The 14,316-nt window shown below is 34.3% G+C and overlaps 1 protein-coding gene across 1 annotated transcript; it reads right to left on the bottom strand.

Annotated features, from left to right (window-relative positions):
- Positions 1–1,405: 1,405 nt before the first annotated feature.
- LOC147388760 (putative E3 ubiquitin-protein ligase LIN-1) lies at positions 1,406–13,618 on the bottom strand. Its single transcript, XM_086418734.1, has 15 exons — positions 12,632–13,618; positions 10,287–10,535; positions 10,115–10,179; positions 8,883–10,037; positions 8,636–8,780; positions 7,445–7,702; positions 7,024–7,330; positions 6,112–6,236; positions 5,907–6,026; positions 5,230–5,361; positions 5,036–5,158; positions 3,580–3,690; positions 3,330–3,476; positions 1,887–2,129; positions 1,406–1,719 (listed from the first exon to the last, which is right to left on the bottom strand). The coding sequence occupies exons 1-15, from the start codon at positions 13,448–13,450 to the stop codon at positions 1,702–1,704; spliced, it is 4,017 nt and encodes a 1,338-aa protein (XP_086274860.1). The 5' UTR covers positions 13,451–13,618; the 3' UTR covers positions 1,406–1,701.
- Between the last annotated feature and the right edge of the window lie 698 nt (positions 13,619–14,316).

The following is a 14,316-nucleotide window of genomic DNA, read 5'->3' as shown; positions in this document are numbered from 1 at the left end:
TTGAAATTTGGGAATTTTAAAAGATAAGGAGCAAATACATTGACAAGAATAATTAATATAACATGCTTATTAGAGATAAAAATATGAAAGAGAAAATGATCAATCAAACAATTCTTTGGACTAAGAGCTGTCATTATTAATGCTCATGGAACCAAGTAAAAGATTAGATTAGAGTATTTATGAGAGGGAGTTATTAAAATGGCAATGTAGGAATCATGGTTTTAAAGCTCAGTTTTGCATCTTGTCTTGTCTATGCTAGATAGCAAGTCGTCTCAAAAGAGTTTTCTAATACATTTGAGACATCTCATTCAAAATTTTGAAAAATGAACGGGAGGTTTTAAATCTCGTCTAAAAAATTGACTTGTCCATATGTCTCGTCCATGCCTGATATCAAGATGACTCGGGCGATACGTCTCGATCTTGAAAGAGTTTTGAAACCATGGTAGGGAAAGATGGTAAAGAATACGAAATGGTATACGTAAAACAAGGTTTCATGATAGTTATGATTCTTTAATTACGTAATCAGATATTATTTTGAAATCTTATATTGTCTATGATAAAAACTTTTATAGTGAATTTACCTTTATACCCCTTTGATTTATTTATACAAAAAATCGAAAGAGTATAAAGGTAAATACACTATAATTTTTTTATACATAAAAGGTAATATTTATCTGGTATGTAAATATTTCACAATTCGATTGGGTTATGCAATTTGACAAGAAGTTTTTTCCATTTTTCCAAGTGAAATAATGCAAAACTTTAGTATCGTTTAGGAAAACATTGATAGGAAAAGAAATATGGAACTTAGAAGAGGAAACTATAGTCATGTTGCTTGAAAAAATAAATCATGATAAACTGACTCGAAATTCACTCAACTGCTCCAAACCATAGATATTTCCTAGTGTATCCCGAGGAAAGAATCTATGGTTCCGTGCAAATGCCACATCAATTGAGTGAATTTCAAATATCTTTTTTCGAGTCAGTTTATCACGACTCAAAAAAAAAAAAAAAAAAAAACATTAGAGTGGAGATACAAGTTCTTGGAGAATTTTAAAGTCCAAAAATCAATCACTAAAAGAAATTTGGTGGGGGTGAGAAAGAGATGGAACAAGGGTAAGTCAGTTGAGATAATATGGGAATTTTAGAGTAATGAGTTTCTTATGCCCCCATCACAGAACCATAGATCAGTTGCCTCGGGATACACATAATCATAAATATTTTCTTGTGTATCCCGAGGCAACTGATCTATGGTTCTGTGATGGGGCTGTGCGTCATATTATCACGATTTTTTTTTAAAGATCTTGGAAAAATTCAGACTTAGAAGATATAAGAGGTGATTGTTGGGGATGCTATTTATAAGATGAGTCATTCAAAGTGCTTCATATTCATGTGAGTACAATTTCAGAATGTTAGTATTGTGTCACACAAATGTTCTGATGAATAATACTATTTGTAATTTTTCTGAGTATCCGAAAGTCAACAGTAGTCGATTTCTGTACAAATGAATGTTACAATTTGACGGACTATAAGAATTTAAGGACAAAAAAAAAAAAAAATTAATTTCAATATACAGTTTTCAAGAGTAATTCTCAGTTAAATAAGGCTTGTCCAGAGAATGCCAAAGAATTTATAATTGAAAGAAATCGAGTTTAATAACTCTTACTTATCAATCGAAAATTGTTTCGAATTTTGTGCACCTTAGCTCAGTCCCCATGCCTGCACACCCACAAAAAATTTCCAACTATTTAAATAAATTTTTTTTTTTCCTAAAATAACAAAACAGATTAGCTAGTTATAAAGATTTATTTTATGAGGAAATCAAAATTCTTCTTTTTTATTTAATTTATTTAATATATGTAGATGATGTTGAAAGAACTAGTTACCTGAATTTGGCCATCTGAAGTTCCAATCACCAAAACTTCATCTCCATCAACAGCCATGCAAAGAACTCTCCCATTAGTTCCAGTTTGTAGTGTTTCTACTCTTGAATGCTTCTCTTTACTCCATATTTCTATAGTCCCCATTTTGCACCCCAAATAAATCAACTCTGAGCTAACAGCCATGGCTCGGACATCCAAGGTAGATGGCAGTGATCCAACCATACTTAAATTTGAAGCACTCCATATCTTTTCGTAGAGAAAGAAAACAGAATTAGTCTTCAAAAAAATTAGATTGTGATTGAACATCAAGTATTGAAAACCATATGATTTTGGAGCTGCATCAATTAACATCAAGGATCAAACCGTGTCGCGATAAGTATAGTAATGAAAATTTTGTCAAACAATAAGCATGTTATCATGGAGATACTAAATCAAATAGACATGAAGAGACCCGACATAACAATAGCGCCACTGTCCAGTAAGGAATTTGAAATAAAGTTAATCTTGGACCACTTGGAGAATATCGAAATTTGTGTTCCCATCCATAGAAAGATAACTAGAATATGGGCCATGAAGACTAAAACAAGGTTTTATAAAATTGACTAAGACCTTTTCTAGTTTAAAAATCACATATAATGTGATTTTTTGAGTTATAGGATGATTGAATGGAATGCAAGTATTGTTTTCATGTTGAGATTTTCAATAACTTTTGATTATGGGATTGAGTTTTACGCAACATCAAGCTCTGCCATTGACTCGATGTAAGCGTCGTTCAAGTAAGAAAATCTGTCAAAATTTGGGTGTGTTAACCAACTAACTATTCCAAAAGATCGAACTGTTGGAGAGGGGGAGAACTATGAAAATAAGAGGGTCACGGGGCTTAATTGGGGTATGACACACCCGAGAGTGGAGGACAATATACACTCAACACTCCCCCTCACCCATAAGGGTGGAAAGAATCGAACTCGTGACCTATACGAACCTAGCGCTCTAATACCATGTTAACCAATCAACTACTCCAAAAGACCGACCTGTTGGAGAGGGGGAGAACAATAAATATAAGAGGGTCAGAGGGCATAACTGGGGTATGACAAACTCGAAAGTGGAGGAAATATACACTCAACAAAAAGAGAGAGAAAGAAAGACCTTCTTTAGTTTAAAAGTCACATAATTTAGTAACTTGAATAGAATGCAAGTATCCTTTTCAAATTAAGTTTTTTAGTAACTTTTGATTACAGGATTGAGTTTTATGCAACATCAAGCTCTGCCATTGACTCGACAAAAGTCTAGTTCAAGTAAAGACAATCTGTCAAATTCATACACGAGCCAAGGTCAAGGTGTCAACTATCTTAATAGGTTCTCTAAGAATGTATTGAGTTGGAGAAAATTAAGCCCATAAGAAAACATTTTAAAAAAATGGTAATGCAACCAAGCTTGGTAATTTACCTTCACTGCTGCTCCATCTAAAGAACTACATGCTGAATAAATCAGACCATCACTAACTTGCATTGCATAGACTGGATTTGCTTTCCCTAATAATTTTCTACTACCCGTTTGAATTGTACTCATTGTTCCGCTAGCAAGATCAATTTCCTGAAAGTTTCAAAAGGTTCGATCAACAAATGTTTAACTTCAAGAAAGAAGTAAGAAACAAACATACAAGTTAAAAAATCAAGCAATATAGTTTCCCTTGTACCTGGATGCTACTATCATTGCATCCACAATATAGTTTCCCTTGTACAAGCGCCAAACACTTCACATATTTGTTAGAGTTGAACAATTTGGATTCTCCATTCCATGATTGAACCTAAACGTGAGAAAAAAGTTTGAAAATAACTTTAAATCTTTCGCAAACCAACAATCAAATTATTAAATTTAGATTTCGATGTCTAATTCTGTTATCTTGGAAACGGAAATATTTCAATCAGTGTGAGAAATTAATACAGTGTCAGGAAATGATGGAAATATTGAGATTTTATTTATTGAAACTAAAAGAAATGATAAAACAGACATTAAATTGCACCCGTAAGTCACGAACAACAATAAACAGTAGTATGAAGTGGGGAAAATAAAAATCAATATGTTCCACTACACATGAGCAATTTGAGAGCCAGAGAGTTAAAACAATACTGTAAATGGAAATGAGAAAGTTAATGTCACATTAGTTATATACACCTCAATATGTAAAATGCTTGCGTAATGAACAAACTATTTAGTACTATATTCACATATTGTTATATTTTTATTGGTTTGAATTTGAATATGCACGAATAAACTACTTTTACATTCAACCAATTAGAATATGGGCAAATTATATGTGTGCCTGTATAAGCACACTTATTAAAATAAGATTATATAGATATCTAACTAATTCTAATTCATTTATACCAATAATTGAATATTATGTGTGTTACTTTTTTTATTCATGAGTTGTTATATGTATAATTTTCAACTCCTTTCTACAAATAATTTGTAAGTTTTGTTATTTTTACAAATCATCAATATTTTAGAATAATTTTTTCAACAATGAATATTTAGGTTGAAGTTTATTGTTGATCAATATATTTCTACTGGTATCTTGCATTTTTATAATTAAAATTTGATTATTTTGGTCGAAATTCATATTTAGTGAAACATTTTGCAAAATGAATAGTGATTTTAACTGAAATATAGACAAAAGGAAATTGTCGGTCAAATTTTGGGTCGGATCGTGTGAAAATGAAGATATTTCGTGGAAATATATCAGCATTTAATACTATGAAAACAATGTGATAATCAGAACAAATAGCTAAAATGCAAAATCTGTTTGGTTTCATGAAGTCCTGCTTCAAGTCAACTCAAAACTCAGCTGAATCCTCTACCACAATTGGAGATATGGGATTTCCAAAATTTCATCAAATAAAAAAACATGGCAAAGTTTCATAGTAGATTCATAACAAAATGTGACAAAAAAAAGAACATCTTGCACGAAATCAAAACTTCGATAAAAGAAAGTTACTCAATGATTTGACTTTGATCTTTTAATAGTCAACTTGGTAAGATTTTTCAAGAATCTCACCTAGTTTCAATAAATGTTCAAGACGTCAAATTAAAATCGTAAGCTATAAACACAAATCTTTGTCATAAAATGGACAAAAAGATTTTTGGAATACCTTGACACCAGATCCATGTGGAATGAAGCACGAAATGGTATTGGCAACAACTATATTATGAACCTGGTCTTTCATATCATGTACTTGTATACAATTGATTTCTTCATGCCCAATAGCCCACACCTGTTAATTACGGATAAGTAACATGGAAGGATAAAAAATATAAACGTTACTAACATATAACAAGAGCATACCCTTGTTGTTCTATCAAGTGAGCCACTATATAATTTCTCCCCGGATTGTAATACTGCCAAGCTAGTTACACCCTTGGTATGTTCTCGAGTTTCTTGGATAAGATGAAGACGGCTACCCCTACCGCTCCACACCTTCAGAATATCAAATAAAGAAGGATTTCAGTATTAAAAGGGTTCATATAATGAACTAGGAATTAGTTTGACATTTACTTAACGCCTCATGTCATAGGTGAAACACTTTACATGCATGTGATAGAGATGGCAGATTGTAGTAGCTTAAAAGATCGATTTTAATTAAATAGTTTTGTCCCCCAAACCTGTAATTTAACATTGTTATCGTCGTCTTCATCTCATTCCAAATAATCTTTTCTAGATTCAACAACATCACATATATTTCTCCTATATGAAATAGATCACTGTGTTTTCCTTTTTGTGTTCATTTAAAAAGGCATGCTCACGAGGCCTACAGCCCATATCTCGAGGTTTATGCCTCATGGTTTAGCTGAAGTGCCCTGTCCCATGCCTTCACTTTTATAAGCATTGTGTAGAAATTTAATGCACACAAGTTTTGGCATTCAGGGATGATGGGTACCGATCATGGAGAGAGACCTCAAAATAGTTTTCTACAGAAACCAAGTGAGACATCTCTTAGAGGAGAAAATGGGAATCTTTGTTACCTTTAGTGTTCCATCTGAATGGCCGGAGAATATTTTATCCTTGAACCAAATTATTGATAGCACTTCCCCATTGACACTGCAATCCACTTGAATCAACTCTTTATGATTCCACAAGTCTTGCTGCCAAACAAGGAGAGACAGAGATTTTAAGATACTCCGTCTTGTAACTTACTCGTAAAGAGAGACTCAAATATATTCAACTCACAGTACTAGGGTCCTGCCCTTCTGAGAAAATTTTCAGCATCTCTGATGCTAACCTGGAGGATTTCTTTAGCTCCCTGAGACCTTTCAACAAATCCTTCACGTAGAAAGTTAGATCCCGTAGTCCTTCTGAAATATAAAAAGTTTCACATCAAAATCATTATCACACCTTCTGCTATTAGGTTTTCATACAGGATTTGAAAAAATAACAACATGAAGAGAGAAACTAAACTTTGTGATACATTTGGGTAGTTATATGATGATATTAAACAATGTCTTAAAATGGATGAAGAACATGCAACTAATTCTCATAAATTCAAAAATATTAACCAACCAACTACTCCAAAAGACCAATATGTTGGAGAGGGTCAGAACTATGAATATTAGAGGGTCAGGGAGCTTAACTAGGGTATGACACACCCAAAAGTGAAGGAAAATATACAACACTCCGCCTCACCCATAAGGGTGGAAAGAAACGAACCCGTGACCTATATGAGCCTAGCTCTCTGATACCATGTTTACCAACCAACTACTCCAAAAAACCGATATGTTGGAGAGGGGGAGAGCTATGAATATAAGAGAATCATGGTGCTGAAGTATGGTATGACATGCCCAATAGTGAAGAAACAAATCTACACTCAAAGCTCCCCCTCATCCATAAGGGTGGAAAGAATCGAATCTGTGTCCTATACAAACCTAGCTCTTTGATACCATGTTAACCAACCAACTACTCCAAAAAACCGATATGTTGGAAAGGGCGAGAACCAGGGATTTAAGAGGATCACGGGGCTTAATTTCAGTATGACATACCTGAGAGTGGAGGAAAATATACACATACACTCAACAAAGAAAATGAACAAATTGTAGATTTTCCTAGTCTTCCAACACACGTTCGACATCATGGATTGCTACTAACCAGGGTCACGGACAAAGCTGCTAAGAGCAAGCATTGCAAGAGCCTTGTCTTCGGGGTCGTTTGCCGACTTGAATATTGTAACAAATTGCTTGAGCAAGCAGACGCGGGCAGCACCTCGTATCCCTGTGTCTGGTAGAATAGTGAGCATGTGTATGAGCCATGTAGCAGACACAAAGCATGCAGACGATAAATCTGCGTATCGGCTTTTCAGGCCTTCTGCTAAAACCTCAAACAGTAGACCAAACTCATGGCTGACTAGGACAGATGCCATTTTTCTTTCCCATTTGTCAGCCGCCTTCTCTTCTTCCTATTGTCACCAACTTAAATAACATTAGCAGACAATAAATAGTGCAAGAAGAAATAAATTAACAAAGTAAACTAAGTGAAAATAGTTTGAGGAAATATGCCGAAAAGAACTAACCAAACTCTCTTCAGATTTTCCAGCAATGTACCCTAGCTGACCAGTTCGTACTATAGTTTTGTAAGCCTTGTCGAGCCCTGCATGTTTTAGAAGAAAAGCTTGAGCGAGGGGTAGTCCAGAGGAAGAAAATCTCCCTTGTAGTGCTATAATTGTCTCAGCGGCTATTATTTGGGTGCCAGGGAAGTTTGAGTTTCGAAGGCACGAAATGAGAGCATCTATGGCCTCTTCGCGGTATATGCTCATCTTTCTTGGCTCCGCCTACAGAACAAGACATCAGTTAATCATTAATTACTATCACTGGTTCCATAATTTAGTATGCAGCGGAAGTTATTATAGTTTTATGTACTGACATTCATAAGATTATTCCCTCTCAAAAGGTAAGTGTTGTACAATTCTCATACATGTAACCCATATAGGATCGGGATCAGGGGACAACTATTTTTTACATTGCTCGGATGTCATCCATCTTACAAGATCCAACGGCATCCATCGGTGTTGTAGAAACATCTAAAAAATTGACAACATCCAGGTGTTGTGTAAAAAACATTGTAACGAATAGTTGTCCCATTATCCATAGTCACCAAGTCAGGGTTTGGAAATAAGTCGGCAGGGGAAAATATCGAAAAGTAAGGTAAAATTGGGAAACAATTCAAAAAAATCATGAAAAAATCGAGCTAGAGTTAAGACCATGTAATTTCCTACCAGGAATTGTTCTCATATTATATAATTAAATACTTTTTACAACAACAAATCACCAAACCCTATATTAAATTATATGTGACCACAGGTCTAAAACATAATCACGGTTTATATTTTTCAAAATATAAAAAGATAAAATCATGAGTGTAAGTTAAGATTCATCAATTGATCAAAATCAATGTTATCTTCATTTGTATCCTTATTGTCTGACACTTTATTTTTGGTCATCTTCTCTTACTTCATCAAGGACATCTTTTTTTTTTTTTTTTTTCGATTTAATCACAAAGTTTGTGATTCAATCATGATGTTTGTGATTTCATTGTTAAGTTTGTAAAAGTCAAAACTTAATGAAAAACCCATGATTAAAGAGGTGAAGGAAAATGTCACAATTTAATCACAACTTTTTCAATAAATCAGAGATTTTGGTGACTATGCCCTGATCTTAACCTATATATATGTAAGTTATATGGAAGTTTACAGAGAGATTCAAACCAGAAGATCAAGTTGAAGAAGGAGACCGGCGACAATAGGACATTGATCTTGGAGGGCTGTCTGAAGATAAACAAGGAGGGTATGCATTGTACTAAAAACACCTTCATCCTTTATAATATGTAGAAGCTGTTCATTAAATGTCCTCCTGGATAGAAAATTAATTCATAAAGTATATCAATTGAAGATTTTTGTTAATCAATGTTTCACTAGTTAAAAATTCAAATTTAATAACTCTAGAGAAGTTTACCTGTTTAACTTAACTAATTCAGATAGAAAACAAACTATCTCGAACCTATCTCCATCATTCGCACCCACGAAACATTCCAAAACAGGAACCAATTCAGCCTTATCGGCTATGATATTTCTGCATTCCCCATTGTCCTTCATGCATCTCAACAAGATCCCAATCGCCGCAATCCTCTCCTCTGACCAATCAGCTTCCAAGCTCCCAACCACACTTTCAATTGCTTTGGCAGAAATCACTGACTGAGTAATCCCAGATACATCGCTCTCCCCTCCACGTCCAAGTATCTGTCCCAACAGAAGCACCGAAGCTGTTTTTGGCCTCATGCACATATCTAACACGTCTTCTTCTTTCTTCTTAATAACCGTTAGAAGGGCTTCAACCATGTCCATCTCAACAAGGCTTTCCGTCGAAGGTCTCAACAGATAAATCAACACGACTGCCTCCACTAACCCTTTCTTGAAAAGTGCAACGGCACAATCTACGTCCGAGTCAACCCTTGTAAGTGTCTGGATCACAACTTTGTCCCTCGATCCCAACTCAGAGAGAAGAAACACTGTTTCCCTCAACACCTGAGGATTGACCGAATTGAAAAGAATCTCAACAAACCCATTTACAACAGCGGGTTTTGACAACATGGTTTGAATCTCTGATTCCATGTTGGCTTCCTGCCAAAAATGTTTGATACGAAGGACTGCTGATTCAGACTCACTTAGAATTTCAGACACACAAAGAGTTGTGATTGCGAGCCATAGCTCACTAATTTTACCATCAACGGTTGCTTGGCCAATTACACTTGTTGGAGACAATGAAGGTCTCTTCGAATTGAACGATGGACCATTCTTTGGGATTGGATCCTTGGATTGGATTTGAGTTGATCCAGGGTTCTGTTCTTGCCAACTTGCAATAAGTCGTTTAAGTACGTAATTGGTTTTCGGCAATTGAGTGCTTTGAAGGCTTTGACGTGTGATCGGGCATGTCGAATTCCCTCTCTCAAGCCATTCTTGGATTGCTTTGCGCTCATAAGTTTGGCCCGTTTCAAGGGTCACCGGGTCAACGAAGAGATGACTTGTTATGGGACATACGAAGTCCTTCGGAGGAGCATGTTTCCAATCGCTTGGCGGTGTATCGGAATCTGCCATGAGAGGATCTGGAGGGCTGAAAAAGAGAAGAATCTAATATAAGAAAGACAAGAAAACAATGAAATGTTGGTGAGTGATTTTCAAATTGCATACCATTTGTTCTGTTTTGATAATTGGGTTTGGTTAGGCTCAAACAATGCCAATTTTCTGTTTTTTTCCTACAAGACGGATCAAAACAAATTTTAAAATAAAACAACAGATTTGAAAAATGTTACATTGGTAAATCAGTCCATTTTTTCCTCTTTTGTGTCGATCCTCGACATACCTTTGTTTCTGATTCGAATTCTGAAGAAGAAGAAGAAGAAGCGGCCGACATGTTATCCAAAGACGATTCGGATTCAGAATCTGAATTCGAATTCTTGGGTGATGTTTCCAATCTTTTAGTGGATGTTTGGTTGTATAGGGAATGTGGGGAGACTCTTTGAGGATATAAAGGTGGAGACTTTGACTTGCTGTTGCTGCTATTACTTCTGTAGAATTCAATTGATCTTTCTTCTCCTTCAGCCCACATTGGCTGTACAAATTGAAAAAAAAAGTATCTCTAACAGTCATGATTTCAATTAATTGCTCAAAATAGAAAAGTAAAATATTCCAAAAAATCAGATAAAATCTTAAAAATTGGGTAAAAAGGATTTAGAAAAAAAGAAACTAGTAACCCAGAAATCCATGGATATAGAACAAATTTGGAATTATTGAAAAAAAAAATGCATTTTTTTCCAAATGGACAACAGAGGGAAATAAGTAAAAAATACAAAAAATAATGAATAATTAAAAAAATTCATAAAAGTGTTTCTGTAGGTGATTTAGAAGGAAAAAATTATTGAATCAATCCTGCCCATTCAAATTAGTGAGGACAGAAATCATAATCATAATCATCCAATACATTGACTTTTCTTGATTCCATTGACCCAGAATATAGTTTTAAATACCCATTGATACTGATATGATCTGTAAATATTACCCCTTTTCAAAGGAGGACTAGGGATTGGACAGACCTGATCCACTCATTACTTCAAAGACACGAAAAACTTGTCTCTAGTATGACTGAAGTGTAGCCATCTTACTTTTCTTGCTTGACTAAGTCAAAAAAAAATCTTTAAATCCAACAAAAAAAACAATCAATAATAATATAATAATAAAATATGATCAAATTGATCGAAAATTTTGAAAGCTAATGAGATTGATTCTTTAAATGAAAGGAAAAAAAAAAAACAATAGTTTTGTCTTCTAATAATTAAAAAATTTTGGCAACCCAATTTTTACTTATTAATTATTACACCTTAATTTCTTAAATTATTTATCACATCCCAGTTAAAGATAAAAGAGATAATTCCCAAAACTTAGGCAACTTATGAAAAAACTCTAGTTCTGATTTAATTCCCAAAACATGTTTTTTTCAGTGAATTTGTCACTTTTATAATCAACAAATTCGCTAATAAATTACCAAAGAGATCGTTGATATGGCGAAATTGCTGGTTTGTTATCAGCGAGTTCGTTGATTATAAAAGTGACGAATTCACTGGAAAAACATATTTTAAGAATTAAAATAAACATTGTACTGGACTCAAAATTTCATCATATTCAGCGTACGAAATGGAGATTCACCTAAGATTAAAACAGTCTTCAAACATTAGAAATGTTTGGCTCAAATTATAATCTCAACATTACAAAACATTATAACACTCTTTCAGACAATTTGAGTAGTTGTTTTCTAACTGGAGTGTAACAAGTAAAAGTTGGGGGTGCCAATTGCGGCTTTCCTAAAAATTTGATCGGAGAAGGTTTCAAAGCCAATTCTATTTGAGAAACATTAATGAAAAGTCCAAACAATTCCCTAAGAAAAATTGTAGGGTGTTTAACACAGACGGATAAAACTTTTTAAAAAATTATTAAAATATTTACGTTTAGCTTGATAAATTTATCGTTCAGTGATTTTACCTTTTATAACCCTTTGATTTTTCTAAAGTTATGTATCCAACTATAAAAATGAAAGAGGGTATAAAGATAAATTCACTATAAAATTTTGCAAAGATGGATAAATTTAGGAGTTCGCCTTTAGAGATCCCACATTCTCATTGGTTTACGTGTATTAGAAGGCATTTACCTACAGAACTCTAATGATATGACGTTCCCCTCTAACAAACACCCCCCTACGCCCCATCACAAAACCATAGATCATTTTCCTTGGGATACACAAGAAAAAGATTTCTGATTTTGTGTATCCTGAGGCAAATGATCTATGGTTCTGTGATGGGGGCACTTGTGAGAAAATTCAAAAAGGTAGACAAAAATTGAAATTTTCAAAAATAGTACATTTCATTTTTATTCTGAAAATGATAAATGATCGTTTTCGAAATTAAAATATTTTCATTAAAGTGGAGTGTTTTTTTTCCTATTCTATAAAACAGTAACTACTTTTCGTTTTAATTTCAGTAAAAGTGTAAAACAATTGGAAAAATTCTATATAAATAGTGAATTTTTCCCCACTTTATCAAAAATATTTTAATTCCGAAAATGATAAATTTTCAATTTTTCAGCACATGTTTTGGTAAATCAAAGAATAATTGAAAATAATAATAATAATAATAATAAGAGAAAGTAAAGCATTACATTATACCGTCCGTTTCCCATTCCAATTTCTTGGACGTCGATCTTCTCTTCGACATTGAACTCCAATTTTCTTCCTTCAAGGACCCTCGTCAAGATCAAATTTGGTGGAAGAATCGATTGATTTCCATCTCTATTTTCCAATATCTCCTTCAAATATCCAACAAAAACTTTACAATTCTCATCAATTACTTCTTCATAATCCTTCTCCAATTCCTTCAGCTTTTCAGCTTGATCTCCACTAACACTTGACAACAATCTTGTTCGCGAAACCACCATCGCTTCAACGGATCTAGACTTCTCATCATCACCATCAAAATTTAAATTCAACGAAATCGATGAAAGGATTCTTGATCTTTGATCATTGAACCATTGAAGAACAGGAAGAAGATGGAGGAGAAAGAGATCTTCGAAGAGGATTTGAGCGATTTCCGATCTTGCTGAAGATGGATCGAAGTAGAATACATCAAGGAGAGATAGAGCAGCATCGATGTTTCGGTGGCGGAGAGTGTAAATAAGGGAGAAAAGAAGGGCAAAAAAGGCAGTTTTAGAGCAAGAGAGGAGGAGTTTTTCGGCGAGGCGGAGAGAAGAGGATTTGGTGGTGGGATTGGTGGCGGAGATAGCGTTTTCGAGGGTTTTGGCTGCCAAGTTAAGGGTTTTGAGGGTAATTTGGTCAGAAGGGTTGAATTTTCGACGAAAGGAGGAGAAGAGGCGGTGACGGATATCGGATTGTGAGAGAATTTCAGTTATGAAGGTGGTGGTGTGGTGGATAATTTGAGCTGACGTGGCAGTGGCAGTGGAGGTGGAGGTGGAGGTGGTCATGGTGGTGGTGGTGGTGATGGTGTTTGAGGGGATTTTGTTTTGTTTTAAGTTTTGGAGGGGAAGTGAGAAATGGAAATGGGCTCTGTTGGATTCGAAATAACGGAAATACCTGTCTTTCGTTCGCGCGTAAAATGTTGGACGGCTTGTGGGAAAGTACTAGAATATCCTTGACTTTCCCAGCTAATAACAAAGTTTTGAGGGTCATTTTAGTCATTAAATTTTTAAAATTAATATTTGATTTAGACATACCCCTCAACGTTTGGGTGAATATATGAAACACCCTTGTGTTTTCAAACCGATGAACTACTCCTTGGCTTCATTCTACTAAGAAAGATTATTTTAAAATGACATATATGCCCTTATCTTCAACCTCTAGCTAAAAACACTGCTTGATTTTTTTTTTTTTTTTTTCTGAAAAATCCATCATCTTCAAACTCTTAAATAATTTTTACCAATTCAACCTCGTCTCTAATCTTCAATACATATTTTCTCTCTTGTGTTAACATCTTGTAGAAGGGATCAGACCGTTTATATCGAATTTTGTTACCATAGTAGAGAGAGTGTCACATAGAAAAAATATCACCTAAGCCATCTATGGGTGTTAATGGTTACACAATTACCTGATTACTCGATGGAATAGAAATTGATTAGTCAATTTAGGGTTTACTATCAATGACCCTGTCATTTTGGGGTCGAGACTGACCTAATATAACGTCCATTCAAGTCCACATTCATGTTCAATTTCAATTACAAACATATAATCCATACTTGAATTTTCTAATATTATCTTTCTTATCAACTCTTAGTTGAGGTATTAAAATCTAGATTTTTTTTAAAATTAAAAAATAATTATCTATTTTATTGAA

The sequence above is a fragment of the Akebia trifoliata genome, chromosome 12 (assembly GCF_017979445.1).
Source record: "Akebia trifoliata isolate Shusen 1 chromosome 12, ASM1797944v1, whole genome shotgun sequence".
Taxonomy (NCBI): Eukaryota; Viridiplantae; Streptophyta; class Magnoliopsida; order Ranunculales; family Lardizabalaceae; genus Akebia; species Akebia trifoliata.
This window is presented reverse-complemented; position numbering and strand designations above follow the sequence as displayed.

Bases quoted from the DNA above. Each gene is read 5' to 3' on its own strand.
- LOC147388760 (XM_086418734.1), bottom strand. From the start codon at position 13,450: ATGACCACCTCCACCTCCACCTCCACTGCCACTGCCACGTCAGCTCAA. The intron at 10,038-10,114 runs GTATGCAATTTG...TCTCTTTTTCAG, and splicing joins TTATCAAAACAGAACAAATG to CCCTCCAGATCCTCTCATGG. The intron at 7,703-8,635 runs GTTTGAATCTCT...CTTGTTCTGTAG, and splicing joins TTCTTCAACTTGATCTTCTG to GCGGAGCCAAGAAAGATGAG.